Below are 19,897 nucleotides of genomic sequence, written 5' to 3' on the forward strand. Positions count from 1 at the left end.
GATTTAGGAGGACAAAAAAAGTACTATTCTATTCTTGAAATTATGAAATAATTATTTACAACTTACTTTGTTTATGCAATATAAATCAGCATGTTGGGCTAATGCTATGCAGCATGCAGTTTGACCTGACCTAGCAGCTAACAAGAGTGGTGTATTTCCATCCTAAAAATAGAATATAATATTTCATACAATATTAAAAACTTCTTAGCAATGAGGAGGCATGGTTATTAATGTGTTTAATTTGTTTAAACACATTAATACTAACTTTTCATATATCTTTTTAAATCATTTAATTCAGTCATGATTTTAACTCTTCATAAATAAAAGTTTACACAGTGAAGATACACACTGATCCAGTGATTTCATATTACCGTACATATTCTTTCAAAAACAAACATCCATATTTTTATTGTTTTTTCCTATGCAAACATGGTGTTATATTGCTACAATACTATCTATACATGTTGGTACTGTTTTACTAAAAAATGAGAAAATATAGTGTTATATAGTAGTATAAAATAATCAAAATACAACTGATATGACTATTCTAAAACTTCTGAAGTTTTATAAATTTCTCTAAATAAATCAATGATTGAAATGATAAAATAATGGCATTTCAACAAAGTATTAATTCGGCTGTGTACATCATAAGTTAACAGTTTTTAGTCTCATTGAGCTTAATCATATCTCCATATGATTTGGTAGACTGTGTTTGTATTTGTTTGTGTTTGTATCTGTGCATTTGTGTTTGAACAGCAATTAACATAAATAAAATATAATATAAATACTATTGAAAGTTTTTAATGTAAATTATTTTAATTAAGATAATTTACATTGTCAGATCTCACTCTGAATACATTTAACTCGATTTCACATTAAAAGTCAGTGTGGTAAAAGATCTCAAACAATACATAGGACACATTATAACAATATTTAATATAAAAAACTCATTACAATCCAGTATTCGAGCAGAGAAATATTATTGAAAGAAAGTGATGGTTATATGATAATGTTACTATTGTAGTTTTTATGGAATGAAACTATGTTATGGAATGAATCTACAAAGGCCTAGTATTATTCGCTGTTTAAAGTGGGGTTCCGGGATTAAAATGAATAGTAAAAAATGTAAAATATATTTGTTTGTCTCTTGAACGGTAAAGTTTCAATTTATATAAGCGCCCAGTGTGAAGCAGAACGAAGGCTGTGAAATGAGGCCAGATTACAAGTGCAGCTACGGCAAAATCACACTGTGGTTACAGAATAGGATATTCGTGAAATGGTCAATCTTCCGGCGGCTCGTTATCATTAACCATATTAATTACTTTTGTAAAATTATACTTATCTGATGTAATTTTAGTCGGTCTTCCTATTTATAAATTCAATTTTCTATGAAAATTCATCAAAACAGTGAAAAATTAGATATGTTTGTGCTTTAAAAGTGCAAACTTTAAAAAGCCTTCAAAATCAATGAAGCGTAACGTATACTCTGTACATTCGACCTGCTGACTGAGGAGGATGCGAGCGAGGATCGGAGCGAGACGACGATACACGTGCTCTCTCCCCACATGCCTGGCATCGTCACGTGATAAGCAGATACAAAATTGAAGAGACTTCTATAGAAAAGGATCTCGGAGTATACTTTGATCATAAATTGAACTTTGATTATCATATAAATTGCTGTGTTGCTAAGGCAAATAAAATAGTGGGTCTCATCAAAAGGACTTTTTGTTTCAACGATAAGGATATGTTTCTTAATCTTAGTCTATACAAATCTTTAGTCCGCCCTATCTTAGAATTCAACTGTTGTGTCTGGGCACCTCATCAAATTGGACTGATCAAGAAAATCGAGTCGGTTCAGCGAAGAGCTACCAAGTCATTGTCAGAAATAAAAAATTTGGCTTATCCGGATAGATTAAAGTTTTCGGGTATACACTGGAGTACAGACGATTAAGAACGGATATGATCCAAATCTTCAGAATTATAAATGGTCTTGACGTTATAGAAAGCAGGAAGTTCTTTACATTTGTTGATTGTCATGGAACTAGAGGGCATGAATACAAGTTATATAAAAACAAGTTTAGGCTTAATTCCAGGAAGTTTTCCTTCAGTTGTAGAGTTGTGGACTCGTGGAATAGCTTACCACCTAATGTTGTAAAAGCTCCAAATTTAAATCTATTCAAGTCACTCCTCAATGATTATTGGAAGTCCCTTGACTGCAAGTTTACTTTTTCACATTTATAAGCATTTTGGAACATTGTGTGTACACCCGGAGCCCTGCATCTATATTTTGGGAAGAAGACAGGAAGGGTCATATAAGCTATATTTAGCTTGCTAATCGACCCAAAAACATCAAGCAAGTATCAAGCAAGTATAGTATATGTGATAGTAGAATCAGAGCCATATATATGGCTCTGAGTAGAATCAGAGCCATATACAGTATATGGCTCTGAGTAGAATTAGATGATACCGCCACCTTGCGGCGGAGGGAGATGATAGAATGCGGAGTAATGTTACTTAGATGAATTACCCTCTCAAATAAGTCTCTTTTGTTCGAATTATAGATGTAAGTAATTAAAACATTAGATTAGTTGTTAATTAGATAGTTATAGTATACGTTGATTGCCTTGATTTACACTTATTATGTGTTTAGTTTTGTTTAGGCTCTGTTTTAGTTTAGCCTGGACGTGGTTGACGATACCGGCGTTGCCATGTGCGTATCACCGGCGTGATTATCGTGTTGAGCACTTTCACATTTATGTTAAACATGATTAATTAAAATGATCATTATATTAGGCTTTTGAATAATTACATGAATCAAAAATAATGAGATATAGATAAATAATGTGTAATTGATTGATTATGTCCGTAGACATACTGGTAGCTAGTTATTTAATTCGCCGTGGTTAGAATTCCGGCACCGGAACTCAACTGCCCACCGTTAGGGAGTCCGACACGCTATTGCGCATGCCCAGAGCTCTGGGAAGTGAATTATAGCTTACACTAATAGTGCCACACCACCACACCACGGAGGTCGGAGTGTTATAGGGATTTACTGTAGCCTAGATAGTCGTTGCGCGAGAGAGAGAGCGATGGATGAAACTTGGCCTATGCTATACATGAATTAATAATTAAAATACGACTACGCCACGCGTTAGAATAATTATAATGATATTAATAAGTATCAGTATCTATCTAAGAATCGTAATGCTGTTTTTAGCGTTGCGACCCTGACTTCCCGAACAGTTTTTTCACATCCACGCGGTGGCTGCCGTCAACAAATCAACTTGTGATTGCATTATGTACAGTATAATGCATTATGAAAAATCATAAAACTAGTCATGTAATTATATAATTCATAATGATATGAAGTTTATATATGAATGAAGCAACCACTTTTTAATTACAAAATAAATACTATAGGCCCACTGGTCACGTCTAACTGGTAGCCCTAGCCTAGATTAGTGGATCCCATATTAGTAGGCATCTAGGCTAGTTCGCCGTATGTGGCGCAGCTATGAAATGATCCATCGCTGTTGATGATAAGTATAGAGTCGCCGATTACCTCGCTCTGGGCATGCGCAATAGCGTGTCGGATTCCCTAACGCTGGGCAGTTGAGTTCCGGTGCCGGAATCCTAACCACGGCGTATTTCATTTACGTGTAAACCATATTGTATTAACAGTTAATGTTATTTCTGTCTGTCACGCTTGAATGAGCATGGACAAGTTCAGACAAATCTAGCGAAGTTGCTGTGTCTCGCCAAACCTTGGTGTACACGTGATTTTGACGATATAGTTCTAGAGTTAATAATTTCTAGATATATAATTGGTGTTGGTTTTTCTATATTATTCTATTCATTGTTTGTTTCTAAATATAGGAATTGAATGTTTTTTAGATCACTATAGTACTAGTAGTTAGTAGTGGGCTGTCAGAAGCCATTGCTTAATTTGTATAATTTTACCTGAATCATTTAATTTGTTGATTGATGAACCAAAGTAACGGGAAACTGAAGTTGGAAATTAAAAAGTTTAGAAACGGTTATCAAAGTGTGGGTTTTATTTATGCTCTCCCAACAATATTCGTTATTTATTTATATTATTATGTGATTTTTCAGTCGGTCACATATTCAATACCAAACTGGTCGGGTCGAGTATACCCCGTCTATTATCACAACATGAACGATGTACATTTTTTGATTGAAGGTCGACTCGATCTACCGGAATGGTACAGATAATATAGCTCGAATGAGAGAGTTGAAATATATGTAAACATAAGTATTGCTAATTTTAACAAGTGTAGCCTATAGTAAAAGGCCTGGTAGTAACTGGGCCGGATCGGCTAGGTCTCCTTCCTACTACCATGGTCTACTTGCTTGATGCAGTATCCGATTTTTTGGAGAGTAATCTAGGCCTATTTTAGGCCTACCTAGACGATCGGGACACCATACGTGCGGACGGCGATCAGACCTTGTTTTGCCTCAATATTTACAGCCAATTTTGTAGAACGTTTTAGGTTTAGATTGTTTAGGAGTTTGGTTGATAGGATGCGTTTGGAATCCACTGAGTTTGTTATTTATGGGTCAATCGTCTAGTAGTAGGCTAGTTACGCCCATGGGCCCCAATGTTTTAACGGGTTATCAGACGATCGGGACCACGGACGATCGGGCCCACTTCAAGACGATCGGGCCCAAATCGTGAGACGATCGGGCCCATCAAGGGTGATAGACGATCGGGCCCAGAGACGATCGGGCCTAGACGATCGGGCCCAACAAACAAGACGATCGGGCCCAAAACATTCTCAGAAAATTTTAAAAGATAAATACAACAAAATAATAGCAATCAAATCAATCACATTTATTCATAAATCGAGAGTATTGGTAAGAAATTCTTAAAACCAGTAGTGTTAATTAGGGGAAAATTATGATAAAATCAGAAAAAAATCTAATTAACCTTTTTAATTAAAATCTTAATTACGCAAGAAAAGCACGTTGACACTAGCAGTAGGAATTAAAAATGATGAAATGTGGCACATTATTTTATATAACACAAACGACTATCGGGCCCAACGCTAAGACGATCGGGACCAACTGGTAAGACGATCGGACCCAACATGGTTCTGAAAACACTGGACGATCGGGCCCAACTGGTATGACGATCGGGCCCAACGCTAAAGACGATCGGGACCACGTTTTCTGGGCCCGATCGTCTTGGGCCCGATCGTCCGTGGTCCCGATCGTCTGTTCCCCGTTTTAACGTAGCCATCGTGGCATGGAATCCCTAGTCAGAATGGCTCTCACCCATGAAAAAAAAATGATTTAGGCTAGCCTAGGCCTAGGCCTAGTACGTGAAGCCGATAATACGATCTGTACGGGTCCTACTAAACACCACCAGATACCTACTAGAGCAATAAATTCTACCACCAGAGAGCAGCCACCTGTTTGGAATTGATTATTAAGGGTATATTGCAAATTTCAAAGCTTAATTCTTTCAGAAACTGATAAAATTGAAGTTTAAAGTTGAATTTCTCGCCGTCGTATTCCAGAACCGAATGCGTTTGATAAACATTATAGCAACGAAACGAACGCATTCATCCGTGTCTCTTGTGTATTGTATTCAACGGTCAACTATGAGGCGCTACCGATGAATTTATTTGGTCAATTAAAATCAGAAATTCGTTTCTGTACACTATAACATTTATTAAAAATAAATAAAACTTAAAACAGCAGTTTTAACTTGATATTACCGAGTATTTTATGTCTAAAGAAATATCTGGCCACTGCACTATATGTCACAGTGGTGAAATAGAAATTATACAACATTTTTTATTTAATTGCCAAGCTCTTAATGCCATAAGAGAGATTAAATTTATAATAATATAATAACAATTCCTACAGCACCCAGAGTGCACGAAAATGATGACAAGGGTATAATTTATGACTCCGTAATATGTACTAAATGTTGTATTTCATTAAAATGTCAAATAAATGAATATTAATGAGCTTCCCTAAGCTGCTGAAAAACAGACTTTCCATGAATTTACCCTAAAATGTATATGAAATTTAATTTTTTTTTAATTTCTCGTTATTACTTCTTCATTCTGACATGTCTATAAATATTTTTTATTTAATAAATAAACGATATTTAAAAGCAATTTTAAACCCTCCCCCTTTAAACACTATTAATTTTGGATAAGGTATACAGATTAAGGTGTATGTATATTCAGATGCCGTATAAAAGTAAATCCCAGTTTTAAAGCAATTTTAAGCAATATATTTAAACAAATAATTCATTTTTTCAGTTTTATTCAGAAATATATGATTGATGTTCTGAATTCACTTTTGTGAGCAAAAAAATAATATGACTTGGTTTTGTATTCTTGTTTATGTAACCATGCACACATCAGTAGGCCTAATTTGCTGGCTGGGTGGTGACCGAAAACGTGAGCTATAGCCGGAAAAAATAACCTAGTTTAGTTCTTATAAGCCTAACTACACCCCCAGTTCGATGAATCTTCATTTATCGGTCGTGGATCTAAAATTATCCGAAAGCCACTCTTATTGTTGATTAGAGTTTACTGTTTTGTTTACAACACCTGACTAAGCGTTTGTCGAAATAATGCGCCATCTATTTACCGAGGAATTTGAAGCTTCAAATACAGATTGGAATGGTCCATTCATCGCAAATCAATACATTTGTATAATGATGATGAAGGGATTGAATTCCACAAATCATACCTCGGTCACACCTTTGGAACATGCAAATTAGCTAAAATATGCAAATTATTGATTAAAATATAGGGTATAAGCTCTACCCATAGAAAGCCAACCGCTAGTTATAGAGAGTTATTTTTTTTTCCAAATTGTTCTTATGGAACATTTTGTCCAACAAATGACCAAGCCGTATTTTACCTTATTTTCAAAGAATTAAGGTGACTTTCACCATAGTCAATAATTCCATTGACTATGCTTTTCCATAGGATTTACGTATCATCATAACTACTCTAGTAGTAGGTAGAGACATCATTTTAGTCTCTATACTTTCACATTATGTAGAATATATGGAATTTCCACAAATTGGAAACATATGCAACAAACACACACACACACGCGATCGACCACACAACCTCTCGCCATTCTGGCGGAGCTAGTTAGCTGAAATATGCAAATCAACTAAAATATGCATATTAAAGGATAACTGGTTATCATCTCATTTACAGAACCTGGATTCTTCATTATACTATAGTTCGCCTATCAAATGACTCATAATACATACAGGAAGATTAAGATGGCCAGTGTGCAGAGTAACCAGTTTTATTTTCAGACTAATGTTTTTGTTTCTCTAAATATAGTTTAGCTTTGCAACAGCAATGGTTGGTTATTGTGCTCTTGCAATTACTTCTGTTCTTGAGCCCTCTTCTTTGATGGTCATATATGAACGTATACACTGTCTCAAGCTCATGCCGCCCAGTGACATCGATCTTGATTGAGATTGGCCTGTAGCTATTGATCATGATCTTTGCTTATTCGGAACTGATATCTATGCCACACCTGGAGGATATTACTGTCCAGGTTCATCGTCAGGGCAAGTTCCTCTTCACCACCGTCTACTCTATTGATGTTATCTGCACAATGGAAATGGCATTCCCTCAGAAAACGGTGTACCCGGGTGTTTTGCAAGAGCTTCATTCATAATTCGTTCGAAAAAGATATTAAAGAGTGTAGGCGAAAGTAGCCAGCCTTGGGGTAAACTGATGTATGAAAACATTCGCCAACATATTCTTAAACCACTACATATTGGTGACCTTGGCATAACTGTTAGATGGGGTGGATCCGCTTGTGTTTCTTGTTATATTTGTTCATTGTTGCCCATAGTGCCTCATGCCAAACTCTGTCGAAGGTGTTCTTTCATCTATAAAAGACTTAACCTTCTACTGCAGTCAGCAAGTGCAATAGGTAAAAAAACTTAGTTGGAAGTATGACTGAAATCAAAGAAGGAGCTGTTTTGGGTTTACTCATAGTGCCAACGCATCAATTGCCCCATACCAGTGGTAGTTTGGACAACAATGTCAACACAAGGGTGTCAACTGGAATCCGAAAGAATGGGGATATGTTCAAGCTACAGATCATATTTAACCCCTCCCAGCAGATTTACCATCAGCTCAAAATTCTCTTCTAAGGGTAATTCTATGTCTACAATCTTGCTAGGGTGAAATGCCGGGTAGAAAACTAATTAAAGTACGAAAATATTTGGACATACAGTATGCTGTTTAAATGTACGGTCAGTTAAGAGAAAAACGTTAGCTATCAATGACTATATTTTATCTAATGATCTTGATATTTTTGCAATTACTGGGACATGGCTTGGAACGTCTATTGATAATGTATTGATTGGTGAATTAGTCTCACCGGGATATTATTGCTGGTGATCGAGTAACCTTAGTTTGTAAAACATCTATCAAGATAAAAATATTGCGTTTTGCTTCTTGTAGTGGTGTATCGGCCTCTTCCTTCTTCTACAAATGGTCTGCATAATAGCGATTTTTTTCGATGAATGGTCAACATTTCTTTCATCTTGTATGACAATTACTCAGTATATGTTGATTGTGGGAGACCTTAATTTTCATCTGGATGTCTCCATCGATTGTAATTCATGGCATTTTACCAACATGCTTGACTACGGTTTATGCCAGCTTGTTCGGGAACCGACCCATATCATTGGTCATATACCTGATGTCGTAATTGTTTGTGATACAGGCAATATAATATCAAACATCTCAGTCATCGACCCAGAACTCTCAGACAATAACGGTGAAATGACATGCGATGATCTTACTGTACGTTTTACTACTGCTATTGTAAAACCTAGTCCAACTTATAAGAAGGTAATATATACAGAAAGCTCCGTGCAATTGATGTTGATGCATTTAGGAAAGATATTACGCCATTCGTTTTACCATCTTTCTTTTCTAATACAACTGAGGAATTATTGTCAATTTACAACATTGGCCTAAAGGTCATTGTTAGATAAATATGCACCTATATGTTCAAAGATTGTGGTACAAAGGCCCAAACTGTACACAGATCAGCTAAGCTAAGCATCTTCGTCGTAAGTATGAGAGAAAATGGCGTAAGACCAAGTAAACCGTAGACCATCAATGTTATCGATCCCAATGCTCTGTTGTTAATCGACTACTTCATCAATCAAGGGTTAGGTATTATTCGGAAAAAATTGTTGATCATAAGAAGTTGTTTAAACTCTCGAGACACTTGTTTGGTGATACTGATGACCTAACTCTGCCTAATCATACACATACTGATGATTTGTCCAACGATTTTAATGTATTCTTTAGTTCTAAAATTTCCAAAATTTGACTCGATATTCAAAGAAGTTGCTCTACTACTAATAGGGCCCCCATTCACATAAGCCTGAATTTGATAGTAACCCATTAGTCCGATGCATGACAATCCCACAAGATGTGCAACGTACAATAATTTTAAACGCAAAGACAAAATCATGTGAACTTGACCCTATACCAACATGGCTTGTGAAGGTATTGATGAACTAATTACACTCATTACTGCTATTATAAATTCTTTGCTGCTTCATGCTTGTGTGTGTACCTAATGATTTTAAACATGCGATTATTAAGCCTCTTATAAAAAACTATTGTAATTCTTTATTATATGGACTTCCTAATTCAACAATCAAGACATTACAGAAGGTTCAGAACACTACAGCCCGCATCACATGTAAAAAATCTAAATTCGAGCATATACTCCTGCTCTTAAAGACCTTCATTGGTTACCTGTTACACTTACAGTACATCAACGTATCAAGTTCAAGCTGCTCACTATTATATTAAAAGCAATGTATGAACAGAAATGCTGATATATTACAACCCAAACAGACCCCTTGTTGAACCCACAAATGTGAAAACGCCCACAAATATGAAAACAACCACAAATGTGAAAACGTATTACCCACAAATATGAAAACAACCACAAATGTGAAAACGCATCACCCACAAATGTGAAAACAACCACACATGTGAAAACGCATCATCCACAAATGTAATCAACAGCGCCCACAAATGTGAAAACGACCATCGCCCACAAATGTAAAAAAAAATATTTCAAATCAAATTTAGTGCTAGACCCAAACAAGTTTATTTATTTTCTGATGCTGTAATGCTTTATAATGTTGTAATTCGATGTTTAAAAATTAAAATGATAGTAAATATACAGTATAAATATATAAATAGTACTTTTGGTGTATTTTTTTATGTTGAAATTTATAAACTGTATTTTAAATTTTAACGATCTATATAATAATGGTATTTTTAAGAGGTGACAAAATGCTTATTATAATCTTATCTAATTTGTCATACTTTTTAATGTTGTATTTATATGTTTTAATATGTATAGTGTAATGTATAAATAATAACTGTAGGTCTAAATAATAGGCACAAATTGTAATAATGAAACTGAATATAAATTTTAACTACCCTTTTAAATAGATTATATCTATGTATTTCGGGTTACTTTTTGTCTGTTTTTTTATGTATCTATGTAAAGCGCCCTTGAGCATGTTTTTTTCAAGAAAATGGCGCTATAGGCCTATAAATGTGGTATATTATTATATTATTCAATGCGATTGCAAAATTGACTACAATACAAGGGTCGGGGTCATAATCGTTTGGTATGCCTAACTAGTTCATACATAAAGCTGGTCTGATTATAAGGTTTCACTGAAATGCATTTTTTTCTGATAAATCAGGTTGAAGAACTATACATCTTTCTCAAACTTTGAGAAAAATGGCAGCCATTTTGAACTATATTTACCATCTTGAATTTTTAAAAGTTGAACAATTAATTGTTATTTTCTCCAATGATAGTTTCTTGCAAAATATAATTATGTTCTAATGACTGTGGTTGAACACATTATTTGCCAAAATCGTATGCTTTAATGATGTTTGGGTAAAATTGAGAGAAAACAGCCATTTTAGTTATAATGTAATTTAGCAATTAATTGTCTTCATCTCGCTTTTTTCTCCATTTTTTATATGTTGTTCAGATTGGTCTTAGGAAGTACTACCACAACAAAAATAAATTCTGTTGTAATTTTGTCTAGGTCAAACCGTAGTTTGACCGGACTATTATTACAAAGTGCGACAGCTCGATTACTACAAAGTGTGACGATTATTACAAAGTGCGGCAGTACAAACGGGGTTTACAGAGTAATTAGATGCGATGTTTTTTTTCAAGACAGTACGTTATTTTATGTCCTTGCTTGAGTCATGGAGCTATAAAATTAGTTATAGCTCCTTGCTTGAGTATTGAGTTCTTTAGTGAGATCTTGCTTATTATTAAATTATCCAGGACCAGGGCTTTAAATGACTGCGACATATTAACTATCTTTGCTTGATCTGACTTCCCAATGCCAAGATTAACATTGATGGTGAATGTGGTGTTTCAAGCCAAGTGAGGGGTACGTGCAGTTCTCTACAATACAGTCATTCTCGCTACAAAGTAGGCCTTTGTGATCTATAAGACCCGCAATTTGAGTTGGTTCATTTAGGTATGTTATTACCGGCACCCCTTTAAATTATAAAATTAAACACTTTTTTTAAATCACACTGAATTATATAGCACCCCTTATAATTAATGTTTGTTAAACTTACATTGTCTGCAAGATCCAAATTAACACCTGCCTTGAGTAAAATAGTGCAAGTATCTGTGTGGCCGCTATATGCAGCCGAATGTAAAGGTGTCCAACCATCCTGAAATATTACAAACATTATGTTATAGTATTTTTCACTCTACAATATTTAATATCGTACTGAAATCAATTCGATGTGATCAATTAAAAATAACTTTATGGATTTAAATAATGCTACATTGTTAAATTAAATAAAGATTTTTAAGAGCGGTTGACTACAAATATCATTGATCAACCTATTCCATTAAAAAGTGGCCAAATGCCAAAGAATGGATTTTCTTCATACTTTAGTAATTAATTACACTTTTGGTAAATATAACAAAACTGAAATATATTTGAAAACAAATTAATGGTTACCATGGTAACAGGTGTGTGATTTTACCATGTTGGCATGTGAATTTTGCTCTTGTTTTAATATGGACGAAAAAGAATTTGTAAATTGTTTTTGTGAAATCTTTTTGTACCAATCTTGCTGTACCAATTTTGCTCTAATGTAAAACAAACATTTAGGTACATCAATTATTGAATTTAGGAGATACCATTATTTTTCTTAGGGGTGTTTTCAGGAATTTCATACATTGGACTTTTTTTTTTATGTTTTTCAAAGAGTTATAAACTCCGATGGTAACACTTCAAAAGCAACCATGGTGCAGGCATGGTTGGTTGCTCTTGCTGTTTCCATTATCGTGGGGAATCATGTAATTTCTGTGTAGTGTTTCTAGATAAATGGTTGAAATTTGCAAAAATGGATTGCTTTGTAGACTAAGTCAATTAATAAATTATATAATTCTCTTTTAGTTATAGATGATGGCCTTGATATTTTTTCTGATTCATTGAATCAGTTTAAGAACAAAGTGTTAAGTATTTTATAATTTTCTTATGCTACCTTTTTTTTGGCATTGTTCATGAATTTGTATCCGTTTTGTGTTTACCCTCCTGTTATTGGCGAATTTATTTTGCTGTTGGTTGGGTTTGGAAATAAATAAATAAAAAAATAAATAAATTCGCTCATGTTATTTGTAATATAGAAATAGGGGATATAGATTTTTCAGTCCAAAATGTTTTTTTTGTTATGTTAAAACATACTAAAATATAGGCATATATATAGATACTAGTATCTAAAATTAACCCTGGGTTGTTTATTAGTAATTACTTATTTTCCATAAATTCAAAATGGCTGCCATTTGAAAACTTTTCCCTAATTATCTCTATAGCTACTACTTTTTTTGTAAAGACTGTCTTAAACACATACGAACATCCTTAAAATTCAGAATAACTAATTTAATTTTGCCTTTGAAGTCTAGGTCTAAGGTCAATTTAGTAAACTTTTTTTGATTAAGAATGTATTAGGTACAAATATAAATGTGGCATTAAACCTTTAAAATAACATTTAATCTGCTTTCGATCTTCTGGAGACACAGGGTTAAAGGTCAAATGCTTAAATGACACCCCCCTCCCCCCCACACTTTTTTAAATTATTGAATAAGTCATTTTACTGTTACAATAGTTATTCACTTTGACAAAAAATGGATGGAAACGAAAAATTATTTAACATAATAAAATCATAATTTAAAAAAAAGAGTAGTAAACTGGAAGCCCACTGTCTGAAATTCAATGAGTTTGTATTTGATTTAGGCCTACTGTTTTTTCATTTTTTATAAGCTAAATCATTATTTTTTAAATAACCTGATTAAAACTACAAAATGACTTCAATGTTTGATTTTACGTAATATCCTTTATAGTATCCGATTAAATCATAGTTCAAGAATTTAGATTTTCACTCCGATCAAGTATATGGTGACCGAGTTGTTCCATCCAACCCAATATATTTATAGAAAAGACAACTTCAAAGAAAACGTCACATAGAACGGACACAGACCAAGGCTATCAAATTGTTTGATAGCCTTGCACGCTAGACTATTGAAAGTGGTCTATTATTTGGCCTGATGAAGATTAACAAAAACATCTTGTGATTAAGTTTTTGACATGGCCACAAGTATAAGCATTGAAGTAGTGAAGGGAAAACGGGTTACAAGCAACAAAATACAGTACATGGGATATGAGCGGTCTACACTACGTACATTTTTTGGTATCTTTATGTATGCCTACCTATATCCAGTAAACACAAAGATTGATGTTAACATTGAATATTGTCATCCCTAAAGTGGGATTTTATTCTAATACTCTAATTCATTTAAGCATCGTAATACACATGTTTATAGCTATGAATATGTACGAACACAAAACACTGAGTTCTAGATTATTAAACAATTTTGAGTAGGGTTTGATCAATTTATGACATTACTTTACAAATAACATTATCCTGAAATCAGAAAAATACTAATTTTGTGACATCAGTATAACAAAAAAAAGTATTCTCCAAATGTGTTTGCCTTTTATCCATTCACACAAGGTCCATAGAATACATATTATAGGCCTAATCAAGAACAACGCAATTCAAGTGTGACCATAGACGTTGTGAAGATCCAAACTTTGGCCAAAATTGGATTTTTTACCATAAGTAAAAACACCCCTATTGAAAATAAATGGTACGGTACATTACCATGCCCGACCAACATTTTTTTGCTTTCATCATCTTGTGTTAAAAATTAAATGTCAACAATCCGTGTAAGAGTTATTGAAATCAACATTTACCTTATTTGACAGTGAAATAATAGGAAAAATTAAGAAAATGCTGTAATTTTGTTAATGGCCGTTACTATGGCAACAAGATACAGATATCAAAAATAATTTTATCTGTGCATGTTTCAACCAAACCTTTTTCATTGTGCAAATTTTAAAGAAAATCTATTTTTGACTTGGCCACCTAAAGGTCGAAATTTATGGACAACTGCTCTTAAGATGAGGTATTGTTACGTATACATTTATTTTGCTTGTATAATATTCATTTTTGTATGTTTCTTTGCCTGAAATGTAAACACTTCATCCGGTGGTGCTAAGTAGTCTGAATGTAAATTATAATGCAGTGGTGTTTCCGTTTCAACAGGCAGTTACGACTGAATACGTATCCAGGCTCCAAATTTTGACTGCTAAATTCTTACTCGTGGTTTCTGTTTTCCAATACTGGGGGAGGGATTACGTTTTTAAAATAAATGTTTTACCAAATCAATGGATATCTCGATTCATATCCTTTTATTGTATCATTTGCAAATCAATAGTGTTGCTCTGTACGGCAAAAAACAATAAAATAAAAACACGACACACGCTAACATTCAGTGCTATAAAGGCAGATAGTAAACCCTATTACGAGAGGTTATGGACCTCTTTCTTGAACAATTGTGCATGGGATGGGTTGGTCTTGCACAATTGAATGTGTTTTTTTAGTAAAATCTGCAATTATTTAAATTGAGATCTGCTCAATTCTAAGTATACGTGAAGCATAATTAACAATATGTTTGAGTTCCAACTTGTCCTTACATAGGGTCCCGGTAAACTATAAAAAAATGCTGAAAAAATGAGAAAAAGAGTCTTTACGCAAAAAGTAAAAATGTTGAGCTCTTTTGATAGCCTAGAGATTTATTTACAATCTCGTCTTCAGAGTGGGTACCGTATTTCATACTGTACGTGATTTTACGTTATAAAATGTGGTCATTATTTCGAGTGTTTCACCTGCTTTGATAGAGACAATACTGTAATGAGTTGAAAATGATTCGTCGTTGTTTATTAGTAAACACATAGTGTACCGCAAACCAAACTAATGTATGTGTGCACATAATAGTACTAGTAAGTAACATTTGTAATTGAGAGCGTTTTAAAAAAACTCCTAAAAACGTACAGAATCATAATTATAATGTAGTGCATTTGGAATTTTGACGTAATGATAAACATTCTTCTAACAGAGTTCAACTTAGATTTTTTTTCTCGGGTTACTCGTATTTTGATTCAAAATTCAAAATGAGAAAAATGAAATGAATGAAAATAAATGAACAAATTAGCAAACTGATCACACAACATTCTATTCGAACTAGTGGCAAGTAGCGGTCAGGCTTTGTTATTCAATAGAGTGTTAACTGTACGGTTTAGAATATTCAGAAACTAATCAATTAATACAAAAAATGTTTTATTTTATTATCAAGAATACTAATATTTTATTAACTACTTTGTTCTGATTACCACATTTTTTCTGATGGCTATATTATCTTCCTTCGATGTCCGCCGCTCTTTCCAATCGACGCTGTTCTCTTCGAGCTTCCTAAATCTCATCATTAAACCACTATAAATGTTTGCTATGTTTCGCGAACGCATCTTTTGAGGGCAAAAATGCGTATTCAAAACCCTTGACGTAACTGTGTTGTAGACATTAACAGTTCTTCGACGTATGTAAAAGAAGTGTTGTTAGTCGCGTGCGTGTACCGCGACTCTACAGCTCACTATGTCGGTCGGTTGGTCGGTAAACACTAACTTGATCGAGCACGCGACTGCAGCCATGAATATGGCCTTGTTTTTTTTCAAATCTGACTCAGATCAATTATTTTAAACTTCCGTAATTATTAACAATCTTTCGCTCTGGCTGGGGGTTTCACTGGTCCATACAACAATGGATCAAATGATTGTCGGATCCATACGTATTGGGTAGCACATGGCAATCAATTAATTTATGATCAACCGGACAATCCGACAGATAAAGTGATCAAGGATGTGACCTAGTTAATGATGACTAGTCACGAATTGCTGCAAACCATTCTTACAGATTGATGAAAGGTATGTATCACATTTTTACCGAGAAGTATGACTTTCAAGGCAAATCATCAAATTCCTCAAGAAACTGAGAGGTCTTGAAGCCATTCTATTCATATGCGGATACATTTTGACATTCAGTTACACAAGAATCCTCAAAAGTAGTTTACGTTACCCGTTGGAGATATAAAAACATTAATTTGACTTTTGAAAATAATATCGATACCTCCGTGTTTATCACATCGCCTACAGTAGAGAAATTTAAAAATGAATACCCTAATGGTGTACTTTCGCCTATAACAACATGATCATCCTCACTTAACAATGATTCAGTACGGTAATAACTGGTATATCTAGGCCTATATCATTTTCAAGAACAATTCAACAATTGTAAATGTTGTATTACACACATACTGTGCATTCCACATATTATATATGGTATTCTGTGTCAGGGTATTATTATAATTAATTATTATTTATTATAATTAATAATTACTCGCATATTACAGATACTCTTAAAGAATTACATTGGCTTCCGGTTCAGCACCGCATTGTCTATAAAATATTGTTAATTATTAGTTTATACGTGTATAACTTAGATTCGTTAAAACAATTATTAAAAACTCATCTTTTTGCCCAGGCTTATACATAGTCATAATTCTTTCCATTTTAAATTCAACGTTTTCACTTTCAATAAATTATAATTCTGTAATATCATGTGCATAATGATGTGTTTTACAATTGTGATCATTGTATCTCGTATATCTTGGCCTAGATTGAGCTTCATCGGAAATCAAACTGGAAATTATCAGTTTTACTAAAATATAATATAGTGTCGCTGTGTTATCAAAGAAAGTATAGAATAATAAAATCACATTATGTGTTCGATTCTCTGAACACAAATATACCAATTGAAATACCATGATTTATGTAATTCGTTTTTCTCAATTTATAGTTCTTTCAAATGTGCTTACTATATGTTTTCAATCTTTTCTGAAAATTGATTTTACCACATTCAATTACCTGTTTCCTAGATACAAACAAGCCAAACACCAGAATATCCATCATTACTAACAGGTAAGTTATCAGGGAGAGTTATGGCTTCAGGTTGATGTAATTACTTTTCCATCACATTGAACCCGTACGTTCTATCACTTAATATTAAGATTACACACCTGTTCATGTGCGCCATATTATTGCTCATATACAGTATCCTTTACCAAAAATAATTTTGCAAACACGGTTAATGTATTGATTCAACATTACTTTGTTTACCAATTGGGGTTGCATATTCATGTGAAGTAATAATTATATAAGTTCAACAATCATAACACCAAATCTTCAGATGTCTCTCTGTATGCAATATTCTGCCCTTATATTAGCATAAACTGCATTGTCAACTTGGTTCTTGATTCAGCTCAACCAATTGGGTGCAGTGGAATCTGATAAACTGCTGTAACATCAACATGGGCTGATTTTGAACCATAACACTGGAGTAATTATATTCTTCACTAAAGATGCCCTGATTTCTTTATAACCTAAAGTCCCCGACTGGGGAATATGCGAGCGAAGTGAGCATCACTTGGCTGGGGCCAGGGAACCCTGTGTGGGTCCAGGGAAGACGAAGGCCCCGAAATCAACACGTTCTAGCGTAATTTGAGACTCTTTAACCACATTCAGAGGAGGAAACTTTGTAATTTGTTATGGTAGATGTAAATAAAAGAGAGAGAATAAATGAGATCCGACGATATGCGTAAACTGTGTTTAAATAAATTCTTTCAATTTTAAAAATGAAGTGACCTTTAAAGTTCAGTATAATACCTATCAGTTAAATGTTAGCATAGAAAATATACGAACCATGAACGTAAGACTTGCCCACGGGCCAAGAGGTATTCTATTATTATTCAACGTTCTCATGTTTTAAAATCGCTAATCGCGTGACCCTTTGCAACTTTTTGTTGTTTAGGATGTTCCAGCATGCGCGATGCTACATTCTAGGCGTTGGTGTAGTAAACAACCCAATGAAAGTGGCAGTGGGTAGACTTGTAAATGATAGTTGCGAATGAATTGCCGTTTCTTACAAAGGGAGCATACCTCCTCTCGTAACTACGCATTTTAGTCCATGGATGTGTATAGCATGGCCCCCGGATGTCGACGCGTAAGTTGAGCCAACTTCCAAATATAGAGTTACTGTATAAATGTTTCGTACAAATCGACACCGCCAGACAAGTGCGTCCAATCACTAGCAAGGATTCAGATTTTGGTCGCAGATTTCGACGCGTGAACCGCAATGAAAATGAGTTCGTGAATTAGACGTTTTACTATTGGTTACTAGAAATTAGTTTGATAAAATAAATTCTACAATATTAGTAAGCCTAATAATACTTTTCCTCAGACATTATGGGGACGGCACCTCTGCTGCACACGTGCCGGTGTATGAATGAGAATCAATAAGGCATTTAATTAAAATGCAGGCCGTCTTAAAATTACGTAAAATGTTTCGATAAATATATTCTCATCATCAGAACTGTAATCAAAGCCTAGAGTACTTTTTAAGATTGATTTGAGTATTTTACTTTATATTTGTTTGAAACATGATTGTTAATTGATGTTTATGTACGGGTAATACGTACGTGCCTTGAACAGGCTGTATTACAGTACTACTTTTATTTAAACCATTTCTCATTTGTATAGAGAACTTGAAAGGAAACACTTTTACAGAAGATACAACATCATTTCATTATAATTATAAAATAAAGACCGTCTTAACATTACGTGACATGTTTCGATAAATATATTCTCATCAGAACTGTAATCAAAGTAGTATTTGTATACGTACTACACAGTTGCGTTTAAATGAGTCAATAATTATCATGAGAATAGATTTATCGAAACATGTCACGTAATTTTAAGACGGTCTGTGTTTTCATTAAATGCCTTATGATATTACTGATTCTCACTCGTAATTTTGGTGGTATTAATATGTTTATGTAATTTATACACAGTGAAAGAGCTTATTTTAGTATCCTATAATAATACATTTTTCTATATAAAGAGAAGATAGAATTTAAAATCAGTTACAAAAGCCGACGATACGAGAGAATTACATGTTTTAAAAAACACCCACTTGTTATTTTTAAAAAACATTGCAAATCATGAAGGTCCGATGGCATGCGTGACAGGCGAAACAACGCAACAAAAATGTTGGATAAAAACGAAAATGGCATGTTTTGTTTTACTGTAGGCCTATCAAGTAGGCCTGCAATGAAACGTGTATTTTATGTACCCCACGGTACAAAATGTCATACAAGTAGTACATTTAATCTAAACACAACCTAGATCGTGAACATAATTCGTAGGCTTTTGCTGTAGCGTACGTACACAGTACACGAGGTACGCATGTTGGTCCCTGGATGGAACATGCTGTATTACGCGTAAACCGTGTATTCAACGATGTCACTGGATCAGTAACTCAATAATAAT

At 34.0% G+C, this 19,897-nt stretch overlaps 2 protein-coding genes across 2 annotated transcripts in view; both read right to left on the minus strand.

Annotated features, from left to right (window-relative positions):
- The window catches only part of LOC144843358 (uncharacterized), an 851,823-nt gene that overhangs the window by 776,356 nt on the left and 55,570 nt on the right, over window positions 1-19,897 (minus strand). The window lies entirely within an intron of this gene.
- LOC144842381 (uncharacterized) overlaps window positions 1-19,897 on the minus strand; it is a 58,986-nt gene that overhangs the window by 27,269 nt on the left and 11,820 nt on the right. The window contains exons 5-6 of the mRNA XM_078698830.1: window positions 11,679-11,777; window positions 67-162 (exon numbers count right to left, since the gene is read on the minus strand). Of these exons, the coding sequence (XP_078554956.1) occupies window positions 67-162; window positions 11,679-11,777 (195 nt within the window). The remainder of the gene's footprint in view (window positions 1-66; window positions 163-11,678; window positions 11,778-19,897) is intronic.

This window comes from Antedon bifida, chromosome 5 (assembly GCF_963402885.1).
Source record: "Antedon bifida chromosome 5, ecAntBifi1.1, whole genome shotgun sequence".
NCBI lineage: Eukaryota > Metazoa > Echinodermata > Crinoidea > Comatulida > Antedonidae > Antedon > Antedon bifida.